Here is a 26,274-nt window from a genome sequence, read left to right on the forward strand (position 1 = left end):
TTGTGTGGATCTTGTGTCCACCAAATAGCATTTCCCAACCTAATGTTTCCTAAAATGTATCACCTTCTGGGGAATCAGACATGCCACACCATTTGCCATGTGCCCAGAAGTTTGTTTTCCATTTCTGTTCCCTGAGCCTCCATCAGGCTGATCTCAGCATAGGAGTAAAGGCCATCAACCTTCTGAAATGGAAGTTTGGCTCTGTATTTCAGGGCCAATGATGAAGCTAAGGAGCTGTTCAGATGGAAATACGTGTTAACAGGTCTAGGGTATCAGGAGAAAAGTGTTCATCATAACTGATTGCTTTTGAGGATAATGTGGGAAGCCCCCAAGTTCATAATTCCAGTATTTAGGGTGTACTTTCAACTGCTTCTCATTCTTCCTTCTGCCAGTGGGAGACAATCGGAGCAGCTTTAGGCATTTGGAGAATTGCAGGAAATAAGCACACACGTGTTTCGTGTTCCTAGGGGTCTTTATATTTTCTGAACTAACATTTTTCCTCTCCCTCTGTGGTGAGGTACACAAGATGCAGCAACTTGAATTCTTTCTGCTTGGGGAGATTTCTGTTGTCTAAATAGGAGTGTAAAGAACAGGAAGATTTGGGGTAGTTACACTTGTTACCTCTGAACATCCAAAATCCACCCAAAGCTCTGATCTCTTGGCAGTGATGGGTTGTGTGTTTTGTTGCTGCAGGGCTTTCATATTTCAGATTGTGATCCAAGTTTATTTGTTTTAGCCATAGGTCATAACAAAAATAATTAAAATACCCAATTATATAAGCACTGAACATTCTGTTTTTAATGTAAAATCCAGTTTAACAGTCATCAGTTAGATCCAAGTACCAGTACACTACATGGGATGAAACAAAGTTCAGTCGCATTTTGGCCAAAGTCAGTGAAAAAAATGGCCATTGTTTGAGTAATGCTTTCATTTGCATTGGCAAGTTAAATGTTTCTCATACAAATTTAATCTGTCAATATCTTTCAACAGCTAATGAAAAATTCTGTCATCAACATTTGCTAGGACAACAAAACACTGCACAAGAGCCTCGAAATTCTCTGTATTGTTTGTGATTAGTTGTTACATTTGCTCTTGTAAGCAGCATATGGGCAGTTCGCACATAATGGCAAATTGTGGGTTAATTAACTCACAATCTGCCAAGCATGAGCAGGAATGAGCAAGCACGCTTCCTCCCATGCACTCCTCAGTTCCACTTTTCATCAACCTACGATTGGTTGTAGGTTGTAGGTTGTGAGTGTGATGTGTGAATCCAGAGCACTGGGTTGTTTAGGGGCAAAACAGCCCAGCAGTTAACCCATAGTTTGTTGTGGGTTAACCAGTGGGATGTTTAGCCCTTAAACAACCCAGAGGTCCAGGTTCACACGTTACGTTCCAACCTTACAACCCAGCCAATCGTAAATTGTTGATTAAAAGCACAAGTGAGGTGCATGCAGGAGGCAGCTCCTTCACTCACTCTCACTTGTGCATGGCAAATCTTGGGTTAATTAACCTGTGATTTGGCTTTATGTGCAAACCAGCTCTATGTGTGTGAGTGGCTGCATTCGGATGTAACACTAAACAGTGTGACAGTTCATGCTACATTATAGCCCATTTCGGTTAATTTACCCATGAGGAGCTGAGGTGCATGCTGGCTGCCATTATGATTATGCAAGCCCTGGCTGGGGGTTGCTGTGGCTGGTCATGTGGTGCAATCCCAGCCAGCAGGGGTTATTTGAGGGTTAAACAACCCTCTCATAACCCTGAAACAGACTATGGGTTATACAAGGGTTGTTTAACCTTCAAATAACCCCTGCCACCCAGGTTCGCATAACGAGACAGGCCACAGAAACACCCAGCCAGGGCTTGCATAATTGTGACTGTGGACAGCATGCCCTGCAGTGCCCTGAAGGTTAATTAACCCACAGTGGGATGTGTTGAAACTGATTTATAACGTAGCATTACGTGAACAGGTTCATCAGCTCCTCTCTCCTCTGGTGAGGCTACAAGAATGAATCATAGAATAGTAAGGTTGGAAGGGGCCTATAAGACCATCAAGTCTAACGCCCTGCTCAGTGCAGGAATCTAAGTCAAAGCATCCCTGACAGATGGCTGTCTAGCTTCATCTTGAATGCCTCCAGTGTGGGAGAGCCCACTATCTCCCTAGGTAATTGGTTCCATTGTCATATTGCTCTAACAGTCAGGAAGTTTTTCCTGATATTCAGCCGGAATCTGGCTTCCTGTAACTTGAGCCATTATTCCATGTCCTGCACTCTGGGATGCTTGAGAAGAGATCCTGGCCTTCCTCTCTGTAACAACCTTTCAAGAGCGCTATCCTATCTCCCCTCAGTCTTCTCTTCTCAAGGTTAAACATGCCCAGTTCTTTCAGTCTCCCTTCATAGGGCTTTGTTTCCAGTCCCCTGATCATCTTTGTTGCCCTCCTCTGAACCCTCTCCAGTTTGTCTGCATCCTTCTTAAAGTTTGGAGCCCAGAACTGGACACAGTACTCCAGATGAGGCCTAACCAGTGCCGAGTGGAGGGGAACTAGTACTTCCTGGGATTTGGAAGCTATGCTACTATTAATGCAGCCCAAAATAGCATTTGCCTTTTCTGCAGCCACATCACATTGTTGGCTCATAATTCAGCTTGTGATCAACAACAGTTCCAGGATCCTTCTTGCTTGTAGTGTTGTTGAGCCACGTATCCCCCATCTTGTAACTGTGCATTTAGTTTCTTTTTCCTAGGTGCAGAACTTGGCATTTATCCCTATTAAATTTCATTCTGTTGTTTTCTTCCCAGCACTCCATCCTGTCAAGATCACTTTGAATTCTGTTTCTGTCTTCCAAGGTATTAGCTATCCTGCCCCATTCTGTGTCATCTGCAAATTTGATCAGCATTCCCTGCGCCGCCGCCTCCAAATCATTAATAAAAATGTTGAAGAGCACTGGGCCCAGGACTGAGTCCTGCGGTATCCCGCTCGTTACCTCTCCCCAGTTTGTGATGATCCCATTGATAAGCACGCTTTGAGCCCAATTCTGTAGCCAACTGTGGATCCACCGGATCGTTGTTTCATCTAGCCCACTTTGAGCTAGTTTGCTCATCAGGATATCATGGGGCAGTTTGTCGACAGCTTTGCTGAAGTCGAGGTATATGATGTCTACAGCATTCCCGCAGTCCACAAGGGAGGTTACCTGATTAAAAAAAATGAGATCAGATTCATCTGGCAGGATTTGTTCTTGACAAATCCATGTTGACTTTGAGTATCACTGCATTGTTTTCAAGGTGCTTACAAATGGATTGCTTTATCATCTGTTCCAGAATTTTCCCAGGGACTGATGTCAGACTGACTGGTCTGTAGTTCCCAGGTTCCTCCTTTTTGCCCTTTTTGAAGATGGGGACAACATTAGCCCTCCTCCAGTCATCTGGCACTTCCCCGGTCCTCCATGATTTCTCAAAGAGAATAGACAGCGGTTCTGAGAGTTCTTCTGCCAGTTCCTTTATTTCTCTAGGATGCAGTTCATCTGGCTCTGGTGATTTGAACAAATTAGATTGAAAGCTTTGGGTTCCATTTTTAACTAACCACAATTTAGTGTTTTATCCATTTCCAGGGAAAGTGTGCTTAGTTTTAATGGGGGGTTACTGAAACAAACCAACTTCACACCATGATTTATGTAGTTAGCTTGTTTTGATAAGGCATAGTTAAGATTAACCGCAATTTAGGGTTTGGACTAAACTGCGGCTAACTGAAAATGAAAGTGAGCGATTTCTGATCTCCTTGCAGCTGTGCTGGAGGGGTGGAGAGTGCACAAGCCCAAGGTTCATTCAAGTTTAGAATTACATCTGAATACAGCCAATGGTGGGGGAGGGGGCACAATATGTATCTCATATTCTTGCATATGGTGTGTCCTATTTGTTGATATTATTTTCAAGTTCAGTCCAGTCCTGCAGTTCTATGACTTCTTGCATAATAGAACTATCAACTTTTTCAAATCGTGGAGAGTTGTCATACACTGGAGAACAAGTTGACAAAGGAAGCCACTTTTTTCACATCTTGTTCTTTTTCTGTTGCTTCATCTTGTTTTTCAGGTAAAGAACAAAAATGGATAGGCCTTTTAGGTCAGAATAAGGAATCAAAATGTTCTTGGAAGGTAACATAATTAAAATTTCCTGCCTTAAGAGGCACTCTGCTGCTCCATGTTTAGGCCAGTGTATATGTGATTTAGCTCTCAAATGTCTCATTTGAGAGCTAAATTTCAGATTCCTGAAATCTGAAATTTTGAAACATTCAGATTCCTGAATGTTTCAAAAGCACAGATCTTCTGAATAGATTTCTAGTGATGGATAGATAAGTTACATGAAGGAATCTTGTAATGGGGGTTGGGGTACAATCCCATTTTGTTGAAGGGCTGATCCCTCCCCACTGCCCAACTCTTCTGTCATACCTTGACTGGGGGTGGTTGGAGATGGGGGGGTCGGTACTGCAGAAAGACTTTATCTTCATTTCTGTTATCACCCAGTGTTCTGTTATCCATTGATAGATAACAGGAAAGTTGCCAATCAAACCCAGTTCACTTCATTTCAGTTGCCCTTCAGCATTTTGAAATCTAAGTAATCTTTGAAGAGAGGTTGTGTTTCCCCCCCTCAGCAATGGCAAGCACCAGACCATTGAATAACGGCTTTCTTCACCTTTGAGTTTGCCAGACAATGGAAGCTTCAGAGGTCTCCAAAACAGTTTGTCAAGTAATTGCTGAGATTGGTTCCTGAAAGAACTGGCTTAGCATGCCCAATCTTTAACTGATATGGTCACAGATTTGTAAGCTGTCCCAAATAATACTGTCTCACTTCCTTGCTGTTCCTTTTTTTTTTTTTTTTGGCAAACTGGGAATATAGGAAATAGTTTTAATTAAATTAATAGTTTAAGATATTAAATTTTGAATAACTATTTAGGTTAATGAAAAAGTTTTGCATTGCTGCTCCATCTCTAGATTTATTTATTTATGATAGGATGTGATGCCTTATCTTTTCCCATCTGTCTCCAAATTTGCTTTTCCATGAAATAGATTTTAGGTTTTACAGTGTATGAGTAATGATGGCTTAGATGAAAACTATATAAAATTGAATGACATTTTGCTAAATGTAACTAGATGTAATCTAATAATTATGCTTATCAATTACTTAATTAGTATAAGTGTAGGCAATTTTAAAATTAATGTACATAAATTACAGAATAAACATTTATGAGGTGAGCTGATTTGCAACATTATGACCCAAACCATTTTGTCAAGAAATCTTCTGACTCAGATCCTTCTGCTATTGTCTTTACTCTGTCTGTCTGTCTGTCTGTCTGTCTGTCTCTCTCTGTCTCTCTCTGTCTCTCTCTCTCTGTCTCTCTCTGTCTCATATTTTCCCTCCCTCCTGTAGTTGACTTCAACAAGGCAGTGGCATGATGTAGGTGAATGAGACTTAGCTGTATTCTCCTCATCTCTCTCCTCCCCCCACCCCGCCCTTATAGGAAGAAATGGACTGATAGCTAACAAAGGAATGAAAAAAAAATTCCCTGAGCACAGGAGTGGCTTGGGCAGGGCAAACACTTTCCAACAAATAACTTTGATATGTTCATGGCAAAATAACAATCTTTTTTGGGTGTGCGTGTGTTTAAAATATAATTGATATGCCTACAACCCCCCCCAAAACGGAGATCCCCAAAATCATTTTTCGTTGCCATCTCCTTTAAGATTATGGCACTGGTATGAAAAACGCCATGCCTGAGAGATGTTAGAATGTAATATTGGCGCACAACTTGAGGCTCCATTGCAAATTACTTTTTCCAGCTCCGAGATGAATCTCCATGACAGAATAAGCGTTTATTTTGAAATGTTAAATCATAGGAGTATCTCTTTCATTGTGAGTATGTGAATCAGAAAGCTGCTACGTGTAGATAGAATGTTAATAGTTTCTTACCAATAAGAGAACTGCTCCCTGGGGCATGTTCTTCAGTTTGGCGCTCATACCCGATTGTGCTGATCAAAGTTTCGTGTGTTTGTTTATGTTTGGGGAGTCTGATGGTGTAACCTGCATAATATTCTTAGCAAAATAGCTTTGTAAGGATGGGCTGGTAACTAGTTTGATTCCAGGCTGTTCCTTGGAAAGATCATGTTCACTGGTGCCCTGGGAAGGGAGGGGAAGAACGAGGGACAGAGTTAAGTTTGACTGGTGAGTTCAGGTAGCTGGTGATAGGATCCCTGATGCCGTGCTCTCTGAGCCATGCTGTTGGCTTTAAAATTATATGGTCTTCCAAGAAATTTTGGCGTGGTTATGTTTCCTCCTCATTGGGATGGCTGCAGTTTTAATATCCCATACTATTGTCTGTGTCCACAATTTTTTTTTTAACTTACCAGAGAAGAAACATGTCTGTCTGTCTTCAGATTTTCTTGTCTCTCCCATAGCAACTTGTTTTTGTTTTGCTATTTCCTAGCTGCCATTCTACTAAAGATACCTAAAGTGGTGTGCAGTATTAATATGGGTAACTCAATCAGTTAACCTAAAACCTCAATTTCACTCTTTTTAGTAGCAATATTTAATTCTGATTTTCGAGAAAATTCTATCTAGCCCATAGAAAAGGCCTTCCTATATCGGAAAATCTTTACTTGCCATTGGAATTTGGTCATGCAAGTTTCCACTGGGAAACTTGCATGACCAAACATCCACATGGTGGATGTTTCAGTAGAGAAGATCCTGCTCCTTACTATTTCTTGTCTTGCAGAGTAATTACTGAATTCTTCATGACTCTTCCCACATAGTCAATGAGGACCACTTATGGCAAAAGAGTAACTACATGTTGGTTGTTCCTCTGTACTGGGCCTTCTGTTTCCTTTGTTCTTTTTCTTGTCATCGGTGACAGAAGTGTAACTAGGGATAGAGTTAGTCTGCTGTGACCTAGCTGTTACGTGCTTCGGTGCTGAAATACTACCGCTGTAGTAGTTATCAAGAGTTAATATTTTATCTCTTTGATTTCTAATAACAGTCCATGTATTTGTTAAGGGTAGAGAAGTAAGAAGGAAAATTGCTGAGTAGATGTGCAGTGATGTGTTTGCTCTACCTCAAAGTGCAGTTAAAAAAACTGTGTAGACCAAGCAATGCATAATAGGGAGCAGTTGGCCATTGGGGCCTGATGTGGCAGAGTACAAAATTTGAAATCTTTTATGTTTTTGCTAGGACTGCAATACCCTCCAGAACATTGCAGTTACCTACCAGCATATCTGTTTCTCTGCATTCAGTTTCAATCAATGTGACCACAGCCTCAGGATTTATTTATTATTCATGTAGTGGAATCTTAGTCATAGAGCTAGAAGAGACTTGGGGAATTTTTTTTTTAATTGCATTGATACTGTTTTAAAGTTGTATTTATACTAGCTTAGCTATATTGTAAGCCATTTTGTGAAGGTGTTTTGCCTTGAAAAGAAGGGTATAAATTAAAGACATTTATTGAATTTATGTCTCCTTTTTCTGCCAGGAATGGCAGTCAAGGCGGCTGACAACAAAATACAAATTAAAACAAGTTCTTACTTAAAACATAACATTAAAACAAATCAATTAAAACCACAATAATAAAAGACATAAAATACAACAACCATAAAAGACATAGCCAGCATCCAACCAGTTACACCCCCTTCAACAGCATACCAGCTTACATGTCAAACTGAGACAGCTGCTCCTATATGCTTAGCTAATTAAATGTAGAGCAGGGTGTTATCAGCATATTGATGATACCAGCTCCAAAGACTTAAATTATTTCTCCCAGTGTCTTCATATAGATGTTAAACTGCATTTGTGATAAAACTGTGCCTTGTGGAATACCAGGTGCCAACCCGCAGGGCTATTATGTGACATGTTGACAGCACTCCCATTAAAAAAACAACACACGGAACTACCCAAGATCTAGACTCAACATCTTTAGGGTTTAGGAGTTTAGTTACCAAAACTGTGTGGTTCACTGTATCAAAATCCAAGTTCATGCAAATACCAGAAACCTCAAAGCCAATGTAGGTGAATTGGAATGTCTGGTACTCAAATGGAGTAGCAATGCAGTGGACATACTGGGAACCTTTTGGAAGAATGAAGATCACTGGGTCACAGTTCTCTCTAAATATAAAGGACATCTGCGCTTTCCCTAAATAAAAAGGATAGCTGCCCTTTCTGTAGAGTACATCATACTGGAAATGGTGTTGTATGTTTGTCTGTAGCTAAGAAGGAATAGATTCCAATAATCCTATTTTTGAGTCACTGGTGAGGCTGCTAAGTTGGTGGATGTTGCCAAACTATTTAGGATGGTAAAATTCCAGGTAGCTTGTGCATACTTATAAGCTTGCATGCATACATTCTTCCATTTTGTCTATAGCAGAGGGATATCTACTGAACTTATACATGTGCTCAGCAGACCTTAGGAAGCCAGTGAAGTGACTTCTTATCTTTCACACGCATTCCACTACCTCCAGCTCCCCTGCAGGGAATGATTTCAGCCTATGGGCTTCAGGATTTAGTACATAGACTTTGTGCTCTAAATCTTTGTCCGTATGGTGCCTTAAGTGCTATTTCCAAAAGATAACAATCAGGAAATAGGCTGTCCTCCCCATTCCAATTCTGAATGTATATCACAGACTCATTGAGGTTATCAGGAGCACAGTGGGGTTTGAACACCTCTTGCCATCCCCTCTGACCCCCTCCCAACTCTCTGCAGCCCCCGTAAACCATGGCGGGCCACATGCAGCCCTAGGCCTAATTTCAAAAGCCCACTACAAATGATCAGTTCATCAGCAGTCACTCTGGCACAAAGAACCATGGAAAACGCAGCCTCCAGGGTGCTTTATTTATGTAGAGTGGATAGACACCTTGGAGAACTATGTTTCTCTGGCACCTGGGACATTGTTGTCACAGCCTTCAAGGTTCCAGGAGAGAGTTACACTGGCTCAGATGACAATATGAGCCAGAAAAGAACTTTGAAGTGAATTGTACTTGGTTCATAATACAGCAGAGTGTTTGAGCCAGAGAAATTTGTATTCTGAATTGGTTAAGTGTGAATTTCAGTGATGTTTCTAATTATTATATGTAGGTTTGGTTTACTAGGGGTTATTATCTAATTGCTAGTGGCTGGGCAATTGAAGTTGGGTCCCATATCCCACTGGGATGTCCTGCGTGCTTTATCCAAACAAGTAAAGTAGAGAAGAAAGAAACTACATTAATAAGCTTTTCCCATGCTTGTAAGCACCAAAGCAGTCACGGTATTTTTTCTAATCTAATATTCTGTTTACTACTGTGAACATTACTAGATTATTCAGAAAATATAACCAAGAACCAGAGCAACTCGATCACTTCCAGCTTCCTCTCAAAATTTATAATGCTGAAATTTATAATGGTTTGGTTTATTGGCACATGCACAGACCAGTTGTACTATTTTTAAAAAGCACACACAACACTGTAGTAGTTCTCATGTTTTCTTAATTTTAGTGCATAATTAGGCCTATTCAGAAGTATCCCTTGTGCATTGAATGAACATGTGAGGGGGGAGCCGGGCTGTGCTGACTAGCCCCACCCCCAATATCATGCATGGCAAGTAGCCCCTCCCTTGACGTCCACAGCTACAGTGTGAACCATTGCAGGGAGGCAGCCTTCCCTGCTAACATTCACACTGCATGTGTGGATGCCAGGGGAGAAGTTTTGGCATGTCTAATCAGTGCAGCCCCACTTCCCCTCAGTTGTCCAGTGCGTGAGGGATATTTCTGAACAGGACTATTACGTACTGTAGTTATTGGTTATGCAATTTTTGTATGTGTGACTGTCAGTTCCTTGGTTAATGCTATGGTGTAATGCTCATGATTTATTGTTGTTTATCATCTTTATCCAAACAACATTGGTGTTGATGCTTGACAGCATTTCTAGTTGTAGTCACCATTTTTTCTCTAGCTTCCATGCAACTTCTCACTTGTCTTTTTCATTTTGTTAAGGAACCAAGAAATCTTTGGCCTTTGGGCCCTGATCTTTGAGTTTCCTCCCTTAAGTGGTGTGTTTTGATTATTTATTTATTTCATTTATTTGATTTCTTTACCGCCCAATAGCCAAAGCTCTCTGGGTGGTTCACAAAAATTAAAACCAAATGGCACACAATAAAACAATTTAAAATATATAGAACATTAAAACCACAATATAACAATACAACCACAATAAAACCTAGCAGCAGTGCAGGAATTTAAAATACAGATTTTAAACAGCAAAACTAAAAGTCTAGAAAGCTAAAATGCTAAAATGCCTGGAAAAAAGGTCTTCACCTGGCGCCTAAAGGAATACAGTGTAAGTGCCAGGCGAACCTCACTAGGGAGCTCATTCCACAGCTGGGGTGCCACAGCAGAAAAAGCCCTACTCCTAGTAGCCACCCACCTCACTTCCTTTGGCAAGGGCTCATGGAGAAGGGCCGCTGAGGATGATCTTAAGGTCCGGGCAGGCACATATGGAAGGAGGCGATCCTTCAGATAACCTGGCCCCAAGCCGTTAAGGGCTTTGAATGTTAATACCAGCACTTTGAATCAGGCCCGGAAATGGATTGGCAGGCAGTGCAGCTGAAAAAGTACTGGCATAATATGAGCTTGCTGGCCAGTCCCTGTTAACAATCTTGCTGCCCTATTTTGGACCAGCTGAAGTTTCCGGGCCGTTTTCAAAGGCTGCCCCACGTATAACGCATTGCAGTAATCCAGACAAGAAGTTATCAGAGCATGGATAACTGTAGCTAGGCTGTCTCTGTCCAGATAAGGGCGTAGTTGGTATACCAGCCTAAGCTGATAAAAAGTGCTCCGTGCCACTGAGTTCACCTGTGCCTCAAGTGACAGTTCTGGATCCAAGAGCACCCATACTATGAACGTGACCCTTTAGGGGGAGTGCATCCCCCTCCAGAACAGGCTGAATATCACCTAGCCGGCCAGACAAACCACCCACTATCACTACCTCTGTCTTGTCTGGATTGAGTTTCAGTTTATTGGCCCTCAGTATCTGTTCTTTGAAGTTGCGAGATTTATTTAGTAATCTTTTTTTTCTTTTTTGTCCTTAGGGGCTGTGATTGGAGATGGACAGTCTGCTGTGGCCAGCAATATTGCCAATACCACCTACCGGCTTCAGTGGTGGGATTTCACCAAATTTGACTTACCTGAAATAAGCAATGGTAAGCTGGAAAGGGCTGGTGCCTCCTCTGAATTTCAAAGGCATTTTGGGATGTGGGAAGAAGGGAGGTGCTGTGCTGCATATGACCATTGTTTAAGCAGATGTAGCATGCATATTTCTTTTGAATCTCGGTCATTAAATGGGCTTAAGTTATTGAGCTATAGCGGAATTCTGCTTTTGAAAATATTGAGGTGAGGTGAACTTCTGCAAAGTTTGAATAACTCCACCTAAACCTTACACAGTATCCCTTTTCACTTCACTTAACAGCTAGTTGCAGTTCTTCTTCACAGTCTATGTGCAGCTCCACATCTGGGTTTTGTGCTTGCAGAGAGCAACATTCAGAACCTTCTAGAGCTTTGCAGTGAAACATTTTTGTGGGAGACCTGCAACCATCCCTCAGTACATACCCTCATAGGGGTGCGCTCCCTTCCTTGCCACTCATTTCATTCTTGTCTGTTGCAGTGGTTGTATCATTCAGACTTTCTCTAACTTTCTCCGTGGAAAGCTAAGTATTTTTCTTTTCCTCTCTGTCTCATTCGTTTCTTCTATCCACTCACCTATTTTCTCCACCCTTGCTTCAGGACCAGTGCATACATTTATCCCTTCATAAAATGTGACTCTGTCAAGGTTGGGAACCTTCACCACACTACCATTACTGGGCTCATCTTGGTCTTAGGAGCATCATGACTCGCTGACAGTAAGGGTATCCCCTGCTCTGGATACTCTACCAATTACTATAGCTGATGTTTCATGTCTAAGTACTGTGTGACTGCATATATCCCACTGCCATTTCCACCACTTGACATCTGTCAGTACCAGTTTTTGAGACAGTGACAGCAACCTTAAACCAGGCCCCAGCTGGATCTGCCATGTAGAGCACCTTGTTGGTCCAAACACTTGCTTTGTCACTTACCACACTCTCCATAGTTCTCTTCCTCAGCTGGATTCCCCATCCAGCAAGACGCCTGTCAGGAACGCCCTAGCTGCCTCTTGCAGTCCCCTCCAATAGCCAACTCAGGACACAGACAACGAGGATTCTTTCCAAGGCTTTATTCCTTTATTACTTTATGACTCTTTCAGATATTAATCACTAGCGACTAAGCAAGGAACAGCACTGAGGAAAGATAGCAGAGTAGCCTAAGCTCCAGGTAAGGCAGTTGGTCCCCATTTGAAGGAGAACCACGGGAAGACTCTGAATTTATGGGCTATGAAGAGATCCTCCCTCTTTCCCTTGGGTCCTCAGGACGCGACCATTGTTTGAGCACCAAACAAGCGGAGCGCCTCTTTTCGGCGCCCTTCATCTGTCGTCGCTCCCTGCGTCTGCACCGAGCGTCCAGCAAGCCCCCCTCCAGCGCTCTCTCACTGCCAGGGTCACTGTCTATCCCAGGAATGCTGGCAGGAGGAATCTCTGCCAGCTGCTGTGCTTGTGAGAGATGAGCAAGCTCCTCTCCCACGGATTGCTGTTCTTCAGTATCAGAACTGCTCTGGGGTTCTATGGGCTCAGTTTCCACCCTGACAACACCTCTTACCTGCCAATACTGACCCAGGCTGCCCTTATTCCTGCTTAAGGAACACCTTCAATTTCCATTTCAGTTTTAGCAAAGGCTGATTTAATCCAGTTGGTACCTTCCTCAACCCCTGTACCATCTTTCTTGGGATGTGGACTACGTTTCCAATTCTGAGTCATTTACATTGGGTGTTACATCAAGCTCTTCCACAAACATCAGCATGGAGAATCAAAACCTCCCCTCCTTTACAGAGGACACAAAGCTCTATATTGCGAAACTCTTGTGAATGGCACAGTCTTTGGGACTAGAGATTGAGCAGTCTCTGTCATCAATGAAGAATCTAGTTTTTCATTTCGTCTGTGACACCCCAGTCTCGTATCTCCTGTTCCCCAGGGGCAAAGTCTTCCCACTGGTCTTCTATGTTTGGGGCCAGAAAATCTATCTCTGCTATAAAGTTCAGGTCTTTCAGTTGCCACAAAGAATTGGAGGCCTTTAAATGTCATCTTGGGTTCCATTTGTATCCCCCATATACAAACATGGTCTCCCGCTTTTGGAACTAGACTTCACTCTTTCTTCCAAGCCTGGCATACTATTGCCACAGACCAGTTGTTGTTGTTGTTGTTCAGTCGTTCAGTTGTGTCCGACTCTTCGTGACCCCATCGACCATAGCACGCCAGGCCTTCCTGTCCTGTGCTCTCTCCCGGAGCGTGCTCAAGTTCATATTCATTGCATCAGTGATGCTATCTAGCCATCTCATCCTCTGCCGTCCCCTTCTCCTTTTGCCTTCAGTCTTTCCCAGCATCAGGGTCTTTTCCAGGGAGTTTTCTCTTCGCATTAGGTGGCCAAAATATTGGAGCTTCAGCTTCAGGATCTGTCCTTCCAATGAGCACTCAGGGTTGATTTCCTTTAGGATGGACTGATTTGACCTCCTTGCAGTCCAGGGGACTCCAGCACCACAGTTTGAAAGCATCAATTCTTCGGTGCTCAGCCTTCCTTATAGTCCAGCTCTCACAGCCATACATTACTACTGGGAAAACCATAGCTTTGATTAGACGGACCTTTGTCGGCAAGGTGATGTCTCTGCTTCTTACTATGCTGTCTAGGTTTGCCATAGCTTTCCTCCCAAGGAGCAAGCGTCTTTGAATTTCATGGCTACAGTCACCATCTGCGGTGATCTTGGAGCCCAAGAAAGTAAAATCTGTCACTGCTTCCATTTCTTCCCCTTCTATATGCCAGGAAGTGATGGGGCCAGATGCCATGATCTTCGTTTTTTTAATGTTGAGTTTCAAACCAGCTTTTGCACTCTCCTCTTTCACCCTCAACAAGAGGCTCTTTAGATCCTCTTCGCTTTCTGCCATTAGGGTGGTATCGTCTGCATATCGGAGGTTGTTGATCATTCTCCCGGCAATCTTAATTCCGACCTCTGATTCATCCAACCCGGCATTTCTCATGATGTACTCTGCATATAAGTTAAATAAGCAGGGCGACAATATGCAGCCTTGTCGTACTCCTTTCCCAATTTTGAACCAATCGGTTGTTCCATGTCTGGTTCTTACTGTTGCTTCTTGACCCTCGTACAGGTTTCTCAGGAGACAGGTAAGGTGGTCTGGTACTCCCATCACTTTAAGAATTTGCCAGAGTTTGTTGTGATCCACACAATCAAAGGCTTTAGCGTAGTCAATGAAGCAGAAATACATGTTTTTCTGGAATTCTCTTGCTTTCTCCATGATGCAGCGAATGTTGACGATTTGATCTCTAGTTCCTCTGCCTCTTCGGAACCCAGCTTGTACTTCCGGTAGTTCTCGGTTCGCATACTGCTGAAGCCTAGCTTGTAGGATTTTGAGCATCACCTTGCTGGCATGTGAAATGAGCGCAATTGTGCGGTAGTTTGAACACTCTTTGGCGTTGCCCTTCTTTGGAATTGGAATGTAAACTGACCTTTTCCAGTCTTGTGGCCACTGTTGAGTGTTCCAGATTTGTTGGCATATTGAGTGCAGCACTTTAACAGCATCATCTTTTAGCATTTTAAATAGCTCAGCTGGAATACTGTCATCTCCGCTAGCTTTGTTGTTACTAATGCTTCCTAAGGTCCACTTGACTTCACTCTCGAGGATGTCCGGCTCAAGTTCAGTGACTGCACTATCATGGCTATCAGGGACATTCAGATCTTTCCTGTATAGTTCTTCTGTGTATTCTTTCCACCTCTCCTTAATCTCATCTGCTTCTGTTAGGTCCCTGCCTTCTTTGTCCTTTATCATGCCCGTCTTTGCACAAAATGTTCCCTTGAGATCTCCAATTTTCTTGAAGAGATCTCTACTCTTTCCCATTCTGCTGTTTTCCTCGATTTCTTTGCATTCTCCATCTTTGGCTGCAAAGGACATAATCAATCTGATTTCGATATTGACCATCTGGTGATGTCCATGTGTAGAGTCACCTCTTGTGCTGTTAGAAAATAGTGTTTGCTATGATCAGCATGTTCTCTTGGCAAAACTCTATTAGCTTTTGTCCTGCTTCATTTTGTACACCAAGGCCATGCTTGCCTGTTATCCTGGTGATTTTGTGACTTCCTACTTTAGCATTCCAATCTCCTATGATGAAGAGGACATTTTTTTTGGTGTTAGTTCTAGAAGGTGTTGTAGGTGTTCATAGAACCGATCAACCTCAGCTTCTTCGGCCTCAGTGGTTGGGGCATAGACTTGAATTACTGTGATGTTAAATGGTTTGCCTTGGATTCGTACTGAGATCATTCTATCATTTTTAAGATTGTACCCCAGTACTGCTTTTCCCACCGTTTTGTTGACTATGAGTGCTACTCCATTTCTTCTAAGGGATTCTTGCCCACAATAGTAGATATGATGGTCACCTGAATTAAATTCGCCCATGCCTGTCCATTTTAGTTCGCTGATTCCCAAGATGTCGATGTTCAATCTTGCCATCTCATGTTTGACCACCTCCAGCTTACCTTGATTCATTGATCTGACATTCCAGGTTCCTAAACAATATTGTTCTTTACAGCGTCGGATTTTCTTTTCACCACCAGACACATCCACAGCTGAGTGTCCTTTTGGGTTTGGCCCAGCCACTTCACTCTTTCTGGCGCTACTTGGAAATACCCTCTGCTCTTCCCCAGTAGCATATTGGACACCTTCCGACCTGAGGGGCTCATCTTCCGGCGTCATCTCTTTTAGCCTTGTGATACGTTCCATGGGGTTTTCTTGGCAAGAATACTGGAGTGGGTTGCCATTTCCTTCTCCAGTGGACCACATTTTGTCAGAACTCTCCGCCATGACCTGTCCGTCTTGGGTGGCCCTGCACGGCATAGCTTATGGCTTCACTGAGTTACGCAAGCCCCTTCGCCACAACAAGGCAGTGATCCATGAAGGGGACACAGACCAGTGGAACCTCACTATTGTCAACATGGTGTCATCCAGCTGTGGAGGGCCTTGTCTGTGTGTGGGGGGAAGTTCGGTCCCCACCCCATTCTGGTTTGGCAGCCCTCCATTGCTTTCATTGGGTTTCACATTCAGATGCATATCCCCAACCGCATCTGATACAACTAGTCATGCATAACTTCACATGACTAGAGCTGAATTAGGGATCAGAAGATTAACCTGGTTCTCTTGGCAACAGGGCTGTCCCCTCCCCACCCACTTTACCAAAAAGGACAATTGCTTGATGGAACTGGGCATAGAAATATTTGCAAAATTTGGGCCTCACCCTCTTTTTGGCTTAGCTCTAGTTTCCAATTGGTATTTACAGCTGGTTTATGCAATTTGATCTATAGACATACTGCTATTTTGTAAATATGTTTGTTTCTTTCTGTATGTTTGGTTAGATCACAGAAACATTTCCCTGAGTGGGAGCTGTCATTGGGATGAACCATTTTTTATACCCTGTCAATTTCTGCAATTAGGGAGTAGAAGAATTGTCTCGCTAGCAGTACTCTGGCTAAAATGCTGCTTCAGAGAGTACTCACCTGTCTATAATGGTGGAGGGTGGTCTCAGAGCACTCTAGGCTTAGGTTTGCTTTTTGTGGAGGGATAGGATTACAGTACTATTAAGGCCTCAGCATGTACCTTATCACCCCAAAACTTACTTAGGTGTGTTTAGAATTACAGTGCAATATTGAATGGCTTGGAAAATCTAAGCTGTCAGAGGATATTGCACTGCTGGTAGATATGTACAGTTAACTAAAGGACAGAAGTCAATTTTAATGTGTATTTTAAAAAATGATTTATTTTGTATTCATTTGTTGGGAGGACTTCTCCTTACCTTCTTGGAGGAAATGGAATATCTATAAGCAGAGGTGGGGAGAAGGTAGATCATTATCCACTGTTGGATTATTGGCCAATTTCTAATAGACCAATTAGCACTGGCTGTTCGTCAGGATTCTTGTAAAGAAAGATGGACTAAGTGGATCTTGGTCTGATCCAGCAAGGCATTTCTGATGCTCTATGCAAGAATACATACTCAGGTTCACATGATTAGTTATAACTTAATGATTAAGAGATTCTGAGTATATACTTTTACTTTGTACATTTAGAAGACAATGGTGGGCCATGGAGATTTGAGTTTTAAAAATAAACAGTGTAAGAGTTAAATCAGCATAACCATGATCCTAAAGAGATAAAAGAGAACCTTGTTTGAGCAAATAAACAGTTTCTTCCCATTTTTAGGGAGGTTTTCCATAAAGGTTAATGGATGTGGACTCTAATGCTTTTTGTGCTTCTCTCCACACCTGAACAGCTGAAGTCAAAAGGCATTGATTGGGTTAATTAGGAAAGCTACACTGAGGCATTAGGCAGTCGTCTTGCCTAATGAAGGTGAGGTACACCATATAGTACGTAGCAGAGGTTTGGGATCAGTAGGAAAATTTCCTTCCCACTTCCATAAATTCATTTTAGGCTTCTCTGCAAGAATTATTGTTGCTCCGGGCCCTTTTGACAGTTAAAAGAATGATATTACAACATTGGAAGGATAAACGCTCGAGTCTTATAATGCAATGGATTGAGGATCATTTGAACAGGTGGTATAGATGCCACTTACAAATGAATACTTATATGGATATTTGGTCTGCTTTTGTTGAGGTTTATGTTAATTCTTAGCTGTATTTTCATATATATATGCATATTATATGAATATATATTGCATGCATTGAAATTGATATATTCAAATTTACGTAGCTACATTTTTCTTTTCTTTGCCTTTTTTTGTTGAAATTTCACAATAAAAATTAATTTAAAAAAGTGTTAATGTTGCTGACACAGCGTTATATGGTAGCTGCTAACAGTGGCTTGGTTCAAACATAACTCTAACCTGTGTTTTATTTAACCCACAATTTGTTGCCCTGCCCAGGTTTGTCTAGCAGACTATCAAACAAACTGTGGTTTGTCTTCTCAATCCCTGGGTTGCTACTTTCCCTCCTCCTCTGCCTGGTCTGTCCCTGAGTCCCAAATGCCTTTTAGGCACTGTAGTACTGACATGTAGAGTAGCTGAGTTTTTTTTACCACTATTGCTTGACGCCTCTCTAGCCTGGGGAAACAACCCATGAACACCCCAAACAGTTATGGGTTTGCATGTAACAACAACCCAAAGTGCACAACCCAACAACATACCATGGCTTATCTTGGGTTGTTCATGGTTAACAAACCATGGTTTGTTAGTACAGCCACATTCACACTTCACAACAACCCAGAATTCAACATCCCTTCACATGGGTTAGTGTTATGTGCTAACCAAGCAGGCTGTGTTTGGCTGTCAAGCCAAAAATCTTTGCTTTGTAAGCTAGATAATGCACAAGGGGTCAAAGTTGGTTTACAAATCCTGGCTTGTTTACAAGCACTTAATCATAATTCCTGGTGCACATGTCATGGAAAGTTATGTTTAAGTGCTGAATCCTGGTTAGCTTGCATTGTGTTACCCAAGAAACATGATTTTAATTTTGTACAAGAGGTATGTCTACTTAAAAATAATGGATAATTGGTATTGGAGTCAAAGAATTCCTAGAGTAGAGTTACTACAACCTATACCCTGTACCTGGTGATATCCTAGACTAGTTGAGTTATACCACTGTTTTCCATTAACTTTGTGGCTGGGCAAATAATATTTGAGGTGATGCTCTTTAGTTAAAAAAAGAAACTAAGGAAGAGTGATAGCTCAAGAGGGCAAGATTGACAGGTGGACCTTAAAGAGGCACAAAATTCTATAGGTGAGTCCCTCTTGTAAAGTTTAGGAATCAAAGGGGTTAGGTCTTATGCATCTGGTGCCTGGCTTTGGATCCTCCTTGCTTTCATATCACCTACATTTGAAATTTGCTTTGTATTTTAACCCTTGTCACATTTCTTTTAGGTATTTACAGGCTGTCAGGAAATCAAATGTCAGATGTAAAGCTGATGTGGTTAACAGAACTAGGTCTTACAGTTATTGCTTTCTTTACCAGCCTATAGATCGTGGGTTTTAAGGGGCAAGGTAGTGCAGTGGGCTCTCATTTCATTTAGAACATGGCTTCCTTGTTAACAGACAAAAGATAAATGGCTGCTGTCTGAATTACTGAAATGCTAAAGGCTCTTAAGTGTCTGGATGGCCTGGGATTGTTTCACTTCAGCTCCTGGAATGACAGTAGACCAGAGTACTACTTCACACAGTGCAATTACTGGCCACTGGCATAGATGGCTTTGAAAGAGGGATTAGACAAATTCATAGAGGCAGTGTCAGTCAACTGCTATTAATCATGCCGATCAACTGCCATTAACCGTGATAGCTAAATTGAATCACCATGTTCAGAGGCAATGGACCTCTAAATACCAGGTGCTGGGGACAAACGACAAGAAGGGTCATGCGTTCATACCCTGCTTGTAGGCCTCCCAGAAGCATCTGATTGGACACTTTGGCAATGTTAGCTGGGAATTATGGGAGTTGCAGTCTGACACATCTGGAAGGTGTCAGGTTGGGGAAGGCTGAACTAGATGGATCCTTGGTCTGATCCAGCAGGGCTATTATTTTGCGCTTTTCCAGTGATACACCTAAACTCAGTGTCTAATTGTTTTTAAGGTAGGGAGAAAGATAAAACATAGAATTGGAAATAGTTGCCCATGAATTCTAGATCTGTGTGCTGCTAAACTGCTTTTGACTGGTAGCCTTAATGAGTCTCATTTCTTTTTTAAACATCTTCCTCCTAAAGATTTTCATGCAACAAAGTGATATTGCTAAAGCAGTTTCAGACAGTGTTCTGATTATTTAGATTTTCCCCATTCCAAAGGCTGAGGGAAATAGCACTGAAATAAAAAATAGACACTTAAAATCAGATTAAATACAATATAGAAAAATCCCCCAAACTGTATCCACCTACTGGCTTTATCTCTGTTGTTGAAACTAACCCAAATATACTCCGTACAGAAGCTTGGATCTATTATGCCAACCCAACATTTGTTTTGAGGTAGTTCTTAACAATAAACTCTATCCAGTTTTATTAGTTTAGGACAAACTAGTTCAAGTTTGTGTACATATTCTCATTATTAAATAATTATTTTTACGTAACTCAGTTATTTTGGTACATTTCACTTTTATCCCTTGAAGAAAACTTAACAGCGTATCTCACTACAGAAACAGTCCATGTGGGTTGGGAAGGAGAAGGCATTAGATATTACTGCTGTTAACATATCACAGTAGATTTGTTTGTGAGAAGGTTCGCAGGGCGTGTATGGCCCCGAGCAGCTCTTATCAGTTCCCCCCAGAAAAACTTTTTATAAACCAGTCATTGTTTCTAGGAGACACTTCTCTATCTGGAAAAGGTGTGGTCTCCAGCATATGCGTAAAATGTGTTCTTTTTCATAATTGCATTAAAAGTGCCAAGTATGCAATGGCAGTATAGAGGTTTGCCTTAATGGACACTTACAAGTTGACGGCAGTAATCTTATTGAACAATTAGCATATGTCACCGCAACAGTGTAATAAGAGAGGCTGTCAGAAGAATCAAATGCTAGACTTAAAAGATGATGTGACTCACAGAGCTAATCATGACTGCTAGATTCATGCTCTCTGAATCCAAGGAAGCTGGATTTAAGGATGTAGAGCACAGAGAATGAGGTGAAGGCAGATTTTGGCACAAAGAAAAAACAGACCCCTTTAAAGATAGAATGGAGACTGCAAATAGGGGGTGGGGAGGAGGATCACATGCCCCTTTGTTACGTCAGCATGAACATACCTCCTTGCAGATCACTGAACTCTTAGCATTTATTGTGAGCAAGCAATAATATCGCATGTAATTGTATCTGGGACAAGGCAAGGGGAATTCTCACTCTCTTCCTGAGACTTGAGCCCTGGGGTAAATGACTCACTTAAAAGAGATGAATAGGTGGTTAAAAGATTCATAGGCAGAGCAATCCTTCTAGTGGGAGCAGAGGGTTCAGACACTGGAGGCTCTGAAAAATCTAAACCCCTATCAAGGCTTGCATGAGCAGGGTCCAAAGGAGGGAGGAGCAGTGTCATTGTTTTTTGTTCTGTTTTTTTCCTTTTCCATTTTTTATTTCCTTTCTAAAACTATTTCCCTTCCATTGATGCCAGTGGGAAGGAAATAAACTATGCTAGCTTCAGGAGGGGCAAAGTTCTCCCTCCCCCTTCTGGGGGTGGAACGCTTTTCCCAGTACACCCAGGGAATGTCCCTGGAACGCCTCATTTTTGTGCTCCCCATCAGAGTTCCGATGTTGGAGAAGCTGCAGCAGCGGCTCTTTCCACAGCTTCGTGGAAGAGGCTCTTGAGGCTGTATCTTCCCTTCTGAGTAAGACCTCTCTCCACCCTCAGGGGAGGAGATCAAAAAATCCTATGGCCCCTGGAATACTGTCCCAGGCCTGCAGCCATAATTCCAGAATCTGAGGTATTTTACTGTCACTGTCCCTTTTTTAAAACCAGGAAGGGAAGCACAGCCTCAAGTTACAAAAAGTATGATTTTCTAGTTTCAAACCATATAACCCTTTTCACCTACACATCTAGAAATATTTGAAAGCTAGAGATCCTTTTTTCCTAATCAACTCCCCCCCCCCCCGATGATCTATAGAAGTACATTTTTCTAAAGCACAAGATGTAAATTAGGAGCTCACACATGTAACAGTTTTGCATAACTAACAATGCAGGAAAATCTGGGCAGTCAGTTCAGCTAACAGAACTTAATGTGTATCAAGACAAGGTCTCTGAACTTGAAAGACCATTGGCTTAGGTAAAGGAATCATTATTCAAGCCAGAAAAGAAGTAATTGCATTTGACACACATCCTTTTAGGATGTTAGATTCTAGTCTAAATTTTTTGATACAGCAAACTGTATTTCCCCCTATCACTGAATTAGGAAGATCTGAACATGCATTGCTCTTAACATGCCAATTATTTCACACTGGCTGCATCCAACATTTGTAGCAAGAGTGCCACAAGTCATGACTAAAATAAGAGAGAGTGCCATTCTAGCATATACTGTCCGTCTCCAGTGCTGTTGTGTGGTTTTTGCTGTAGTCTAGACTCTGCTGAATTACTTCTACTGGAGAAGGAAATGGCAACCCACTCCAGTATTCTTGCCAAGAAAATCCCATGGAACGTATCACAACGCTAATAGATATGACGCCGGAAGATAAACCCGTCAGGTCGGAAGGTGTCCAATATACTACTGGGGAAGAGCAGAGGGTATTTCCAAGTAACGCCAGAAAAAGTGAAGTGGCTGGGCCAAAGCTGAAAGGACATTCAGCTGTGGATGTGTCTGGTGGTGAAAATAAAATCCGATGCTGTAAAGAACAATATTGTTTAGGAACCTGGAATGTCAGATCAATGAATCAAGGTAAGCTGGAGGTGGTCAAACATGAGATGGCAAGACTGAACATCGACATCTTGGGAATCAGCGAACTAAAATGGACAGGCATGGGCGAATTTAATTCAGGTGACCATCATATTTACTACTGTGGGCAAGAATCCCTTAGAAGAAATGGAGTAGCACTTATAGTCAACAAAACGGTGGGAAAAGCAGTACTGGGGTACAATCTCAAAAACGACAGAATGATCTCAGTACGAATCCAAGGCAAATTATTCAACATCACAGTAATTCAAGTCTCTGCCCCAACCACTGAGGCCGAAGAAGCTGAGGTCGATTGGTTCTATGAAGACCTACAACACCTTCTAAAACTAACACCAAAAAAAGATGTCCTCGTCATTACAGGGGATTGGAATGCTAAAGTAGGAAGTCACGAAATCACTGGGATAACAGGCAAGCATGGCCTTGGTGTACAAAATGAAGCAGGACAAAGGCTAATAGAGTTTTGCCAAGAGAACATGCTGATCATAGCAAACACTATTTTCTAACAGCACAAGAGGTGACTCTACACATGGACATCACCAGATGGTCAATATCGAAATCAGATTGATTATGTCCTTTGCAGCCAAAGATGGAGAAGCTCTAGACAGTCAGTAAAAACAAGACCTGGAGCTGACTGTGGCTCAGATCATGAGCTTCTTGTTGCAAAATTTCGTGTTAAATTGAAGAACGTAGGGAAACCACTAAACCATTCAGGTATGACCTAAATCATATCCCTTATGAATATACAGTAGAGGTGAGGAATAGATTTAAGGGATTCAACCTGATAGACAGAGTGCCGGAGGAACTATGGACAGAGGTCTGTAACATTGTTCAGGAGGCAGCAACTCAATCCATCCCAAAGAAAAAGAAATGCAAGAAAGCCAAGTGGCTGTCTGATGAGGCTTTACAAGTAGCTGAGGAAAGAAGGGAAGCGAAAAGCAAGGGAGAAAGGGGAAGATATATCCAACTGAATGCAGAGTTCCAGAGAATAGCAAGGAGAGACAAGAAGGCCTTCTTAAATGAACAATGCAAAGAAATCGAAGAAAACAACAGAATGGGAAAGACTAGAGATCTCTTCAAGAAAATCGGAGATCTCAAGGGAACGTTTTGTGCAAACAAAGACGGGCATGATAAAGGACAAAGAAGGCAGGGACCTAACAGAAGCAGATGAGATTAAGAAGAGGTGGAAAGAATACACAGAAGAACTAGACAGGAAAGATCTGAATGTCCCTGATAGCCAGGAGAGTGTGGTCACTGAACTGGTGCCGGACATCCTCGAGAGTAAAGTCAAGTGGGCCTTAGGAAGCATTACTAACAACAAAGCTAGTGGAGATGACAGTATTCCAGCTGAGCTATTTAAAATCCTAAAAGATGATGCTGTTAAAGTGCTGCACTCAATATGCCAACAAATTTGGAACACTCAACAGTGGCCACAAGACTGGAAAAGGTCAGTTTACATTCCAATTCCAAAGAAGGGCAATGCCAAAGAGTGTTCAAACTACCGTACAATTGCGCTCATTTCACATGCTAGCAAGGTTATGCTCAAAATCCTACAAGCTAGGCTTCAGCAGTATACGAACCGAGAACTACCGGAAGTACAAGCTGGGTTCCGAAGAGGCAGAGGAACTAGAGATCAAATCGCCAACATTTGCTGGATCATGGAGAAAGCAAGAGAATTCCAGAAAAACGTGTATTTCTGCTTCACTGACTACGCTAAAGCCTTTGATTGTGTGGATCACAACAAACTTTGGCAAATTCTGAAAGAGATGGGGGTACCAGACCACCTTGCCTGTCTCCTGAGAAACCTGAACGAGGGTCAAGAAGCAACAGTAAGAACCAGACATGGAACAACCGATTGGTTCCAAATTGGGAAAGGAGTACGACAAGGCTGCATATTGTCGCCCTGCTTATTTAACTTATATGCAGAGTACCTCATGAGAAACGCCGGGTTGGATGAATCACAGGTTGGAATTAAGATTGCCGGGAGAATGATCAACAACCTCAGATATGCAGATGATACCACCCTAATGGCAGAAAGCCAAGAGGATCTAAAGAGCCTGTTGTTGAGAGTGAAAGAGGAGAGTGCAAAAGCTGGTTTGAAACGCAACATTAAAAAAACCAAGATCATGGCATCTGGCTCAATCACTTCCTGGCGTATAGAAGGGGAAGAAATGGAAGCAGTGACAGATTTTATTTTCTTGGGCTCCAAGATCACCGCAGATGGTGACTGTAGCCATGAAATTCAAAGATGCTTGCTCCTTGGGAGGAAAGCTATGGCAAAGCTAGACAGCATAGTAAAAAGCAGAGACATCACCTTGCCGACAAAGGTCCGTCTAATCAAAGCTATGGTTTTCCCAGTAGTAACGCATGGCTGTGAGAGCTGGACTATAGGGAAGGCTGAGCGCCAAAGAATTGATGCTTTCGAACTGTGGTGCTGGAGAAGACTCTTACGAGTCCCCTGGACTGCAAGGAGGTCAAATCAGTCAATCCTAAAGGAAATCAACCCTGAGTGCTCATTGGAAGGACAGATCCTGAAGCTGAAGCTCCGATATTTTGGCCACCTAATGCGAAGAGAAAACTCCCTGGAAAAGACCCTGATGCTGGGAAAGACTGAAGGCAAAAGGAGAAGGGGACGGCAGAGGATGAGATGGCTAGATAGCATCACTGATGCAATGAATATGAACCTGAGCATGCTCCGGGAGAGAGTGGAGGACAGGAAGGCCTGGCGTGCTATGGTCCATGGGGTCATGAAGAGTTGGACATGGCTGAACAACAACAACAAGACTCTACTGAACCAGGGAGCAGGCAGGAGCATTAGACAGGAGAAATTTATAGCAGTTCATGTCTGACTATATCATATCCATGGATACTATGGACTCTTCCTGGCTCTGCCATTTGTGGCAACCATGCTGTAGGTCAGCCACTTTGTTCTATGCACATGTAAATCAAATTATACAGGCATACCTGGGATTTCTTCACAGTTACACTTCTGAGTTTGGAGAACTAGTTCAGAAATAGTGAAAGATACAACTTTAGGTACTCTCTCCCCATCCCCATTTTGTCTTGTATGAATGATTAAATAATCAGAGATTTAATATGGTAAAATGTCACCCTATTTGTGGTCCTGTTATGCTAAAGCTATGGGTGAAGGAGCATGTGTCTCCCCTCTCCTGAACAAAAGGTACTCATCAGGCTTAATACCAGTCAACTGAGTACATACATTCTCTTTTTTTCCTTGTGGATTTTGATAAGACTCAGGATTTTTGGGGTGGGACAGGGGAACATTGCCAATTGCAGAATTTTGATTTTGACTCCAATTCCACAAGTAAACACTAATCAATAAAATTAACACAGTCTCTGTCTGCAGTGATGTGATTTCTACTGTATTGCCTGCTTCCTCGGATTTTATATCTGACACATGGTCAGTATTCCATGTGGTCGCATGTGCATCATGTTGCCTCTGAGTCATGAGCAATGGTAGTCTGTGGCAGTCATTTGATTACTAGCCAGAAATCCTGTCTCCCATGTTAACCTAGGTCAAGGTTTAATTGAGAGACAATAAGGGTGATTTTATAAATGCTCCTTTTGTTAATGCACCACTCAGCAGATTGGAAATAACTCGGTTAGAAATGAAATTAAGAAGGAATGAGATGCCAAATAAATAGCTCATAAGAAAGCGAACTGTTGAGAATGATCAGAGTGTTGTGGCTGCCGTGAATTCCTGAGAAAGGGGAG

At 42.2% G+C, this 26,274-nt stretch overlaps 1 protein-coding gene across 2 annotated transcripts in view; it reads left to right on the top strand.

Annotated features, from left to right (window-relative positions):
- AMBRA1 (autophagy and beclin 1 regulator 1) overlaps positions 1–26,274 on the top strand; it is a 223,597-nt gene that overhangs the window by 103,977 nt on the left and 93,346 nt on the right. For both annotated transcript variants that reach the window (XM_084850244.1, XM_084850255.1), the window contains one exon: positions 11,093–11,203. In XM_084850244.1, the coding sequence (XP_084706370.1) occupies positions 11,093–11,203 (111 nt within the window). The remainder of the gene's footprint in view (positions 1–11,092; positions 11,204–26,274) is intronic.

Source organism: Heloderma suspectum, chromosome 1, assembly GCF_057233095.1.
Source record: "Heloderma suspectum isolate Gila_16-S chromosome 1, 16-S_ref, whole genome shotgun sequence".
NCBI lineage: Eukaryota > Metazoa > Chordata > Lepidosauria > Squamata > Helodermatidae > Heloderma > Heloderma suspectum.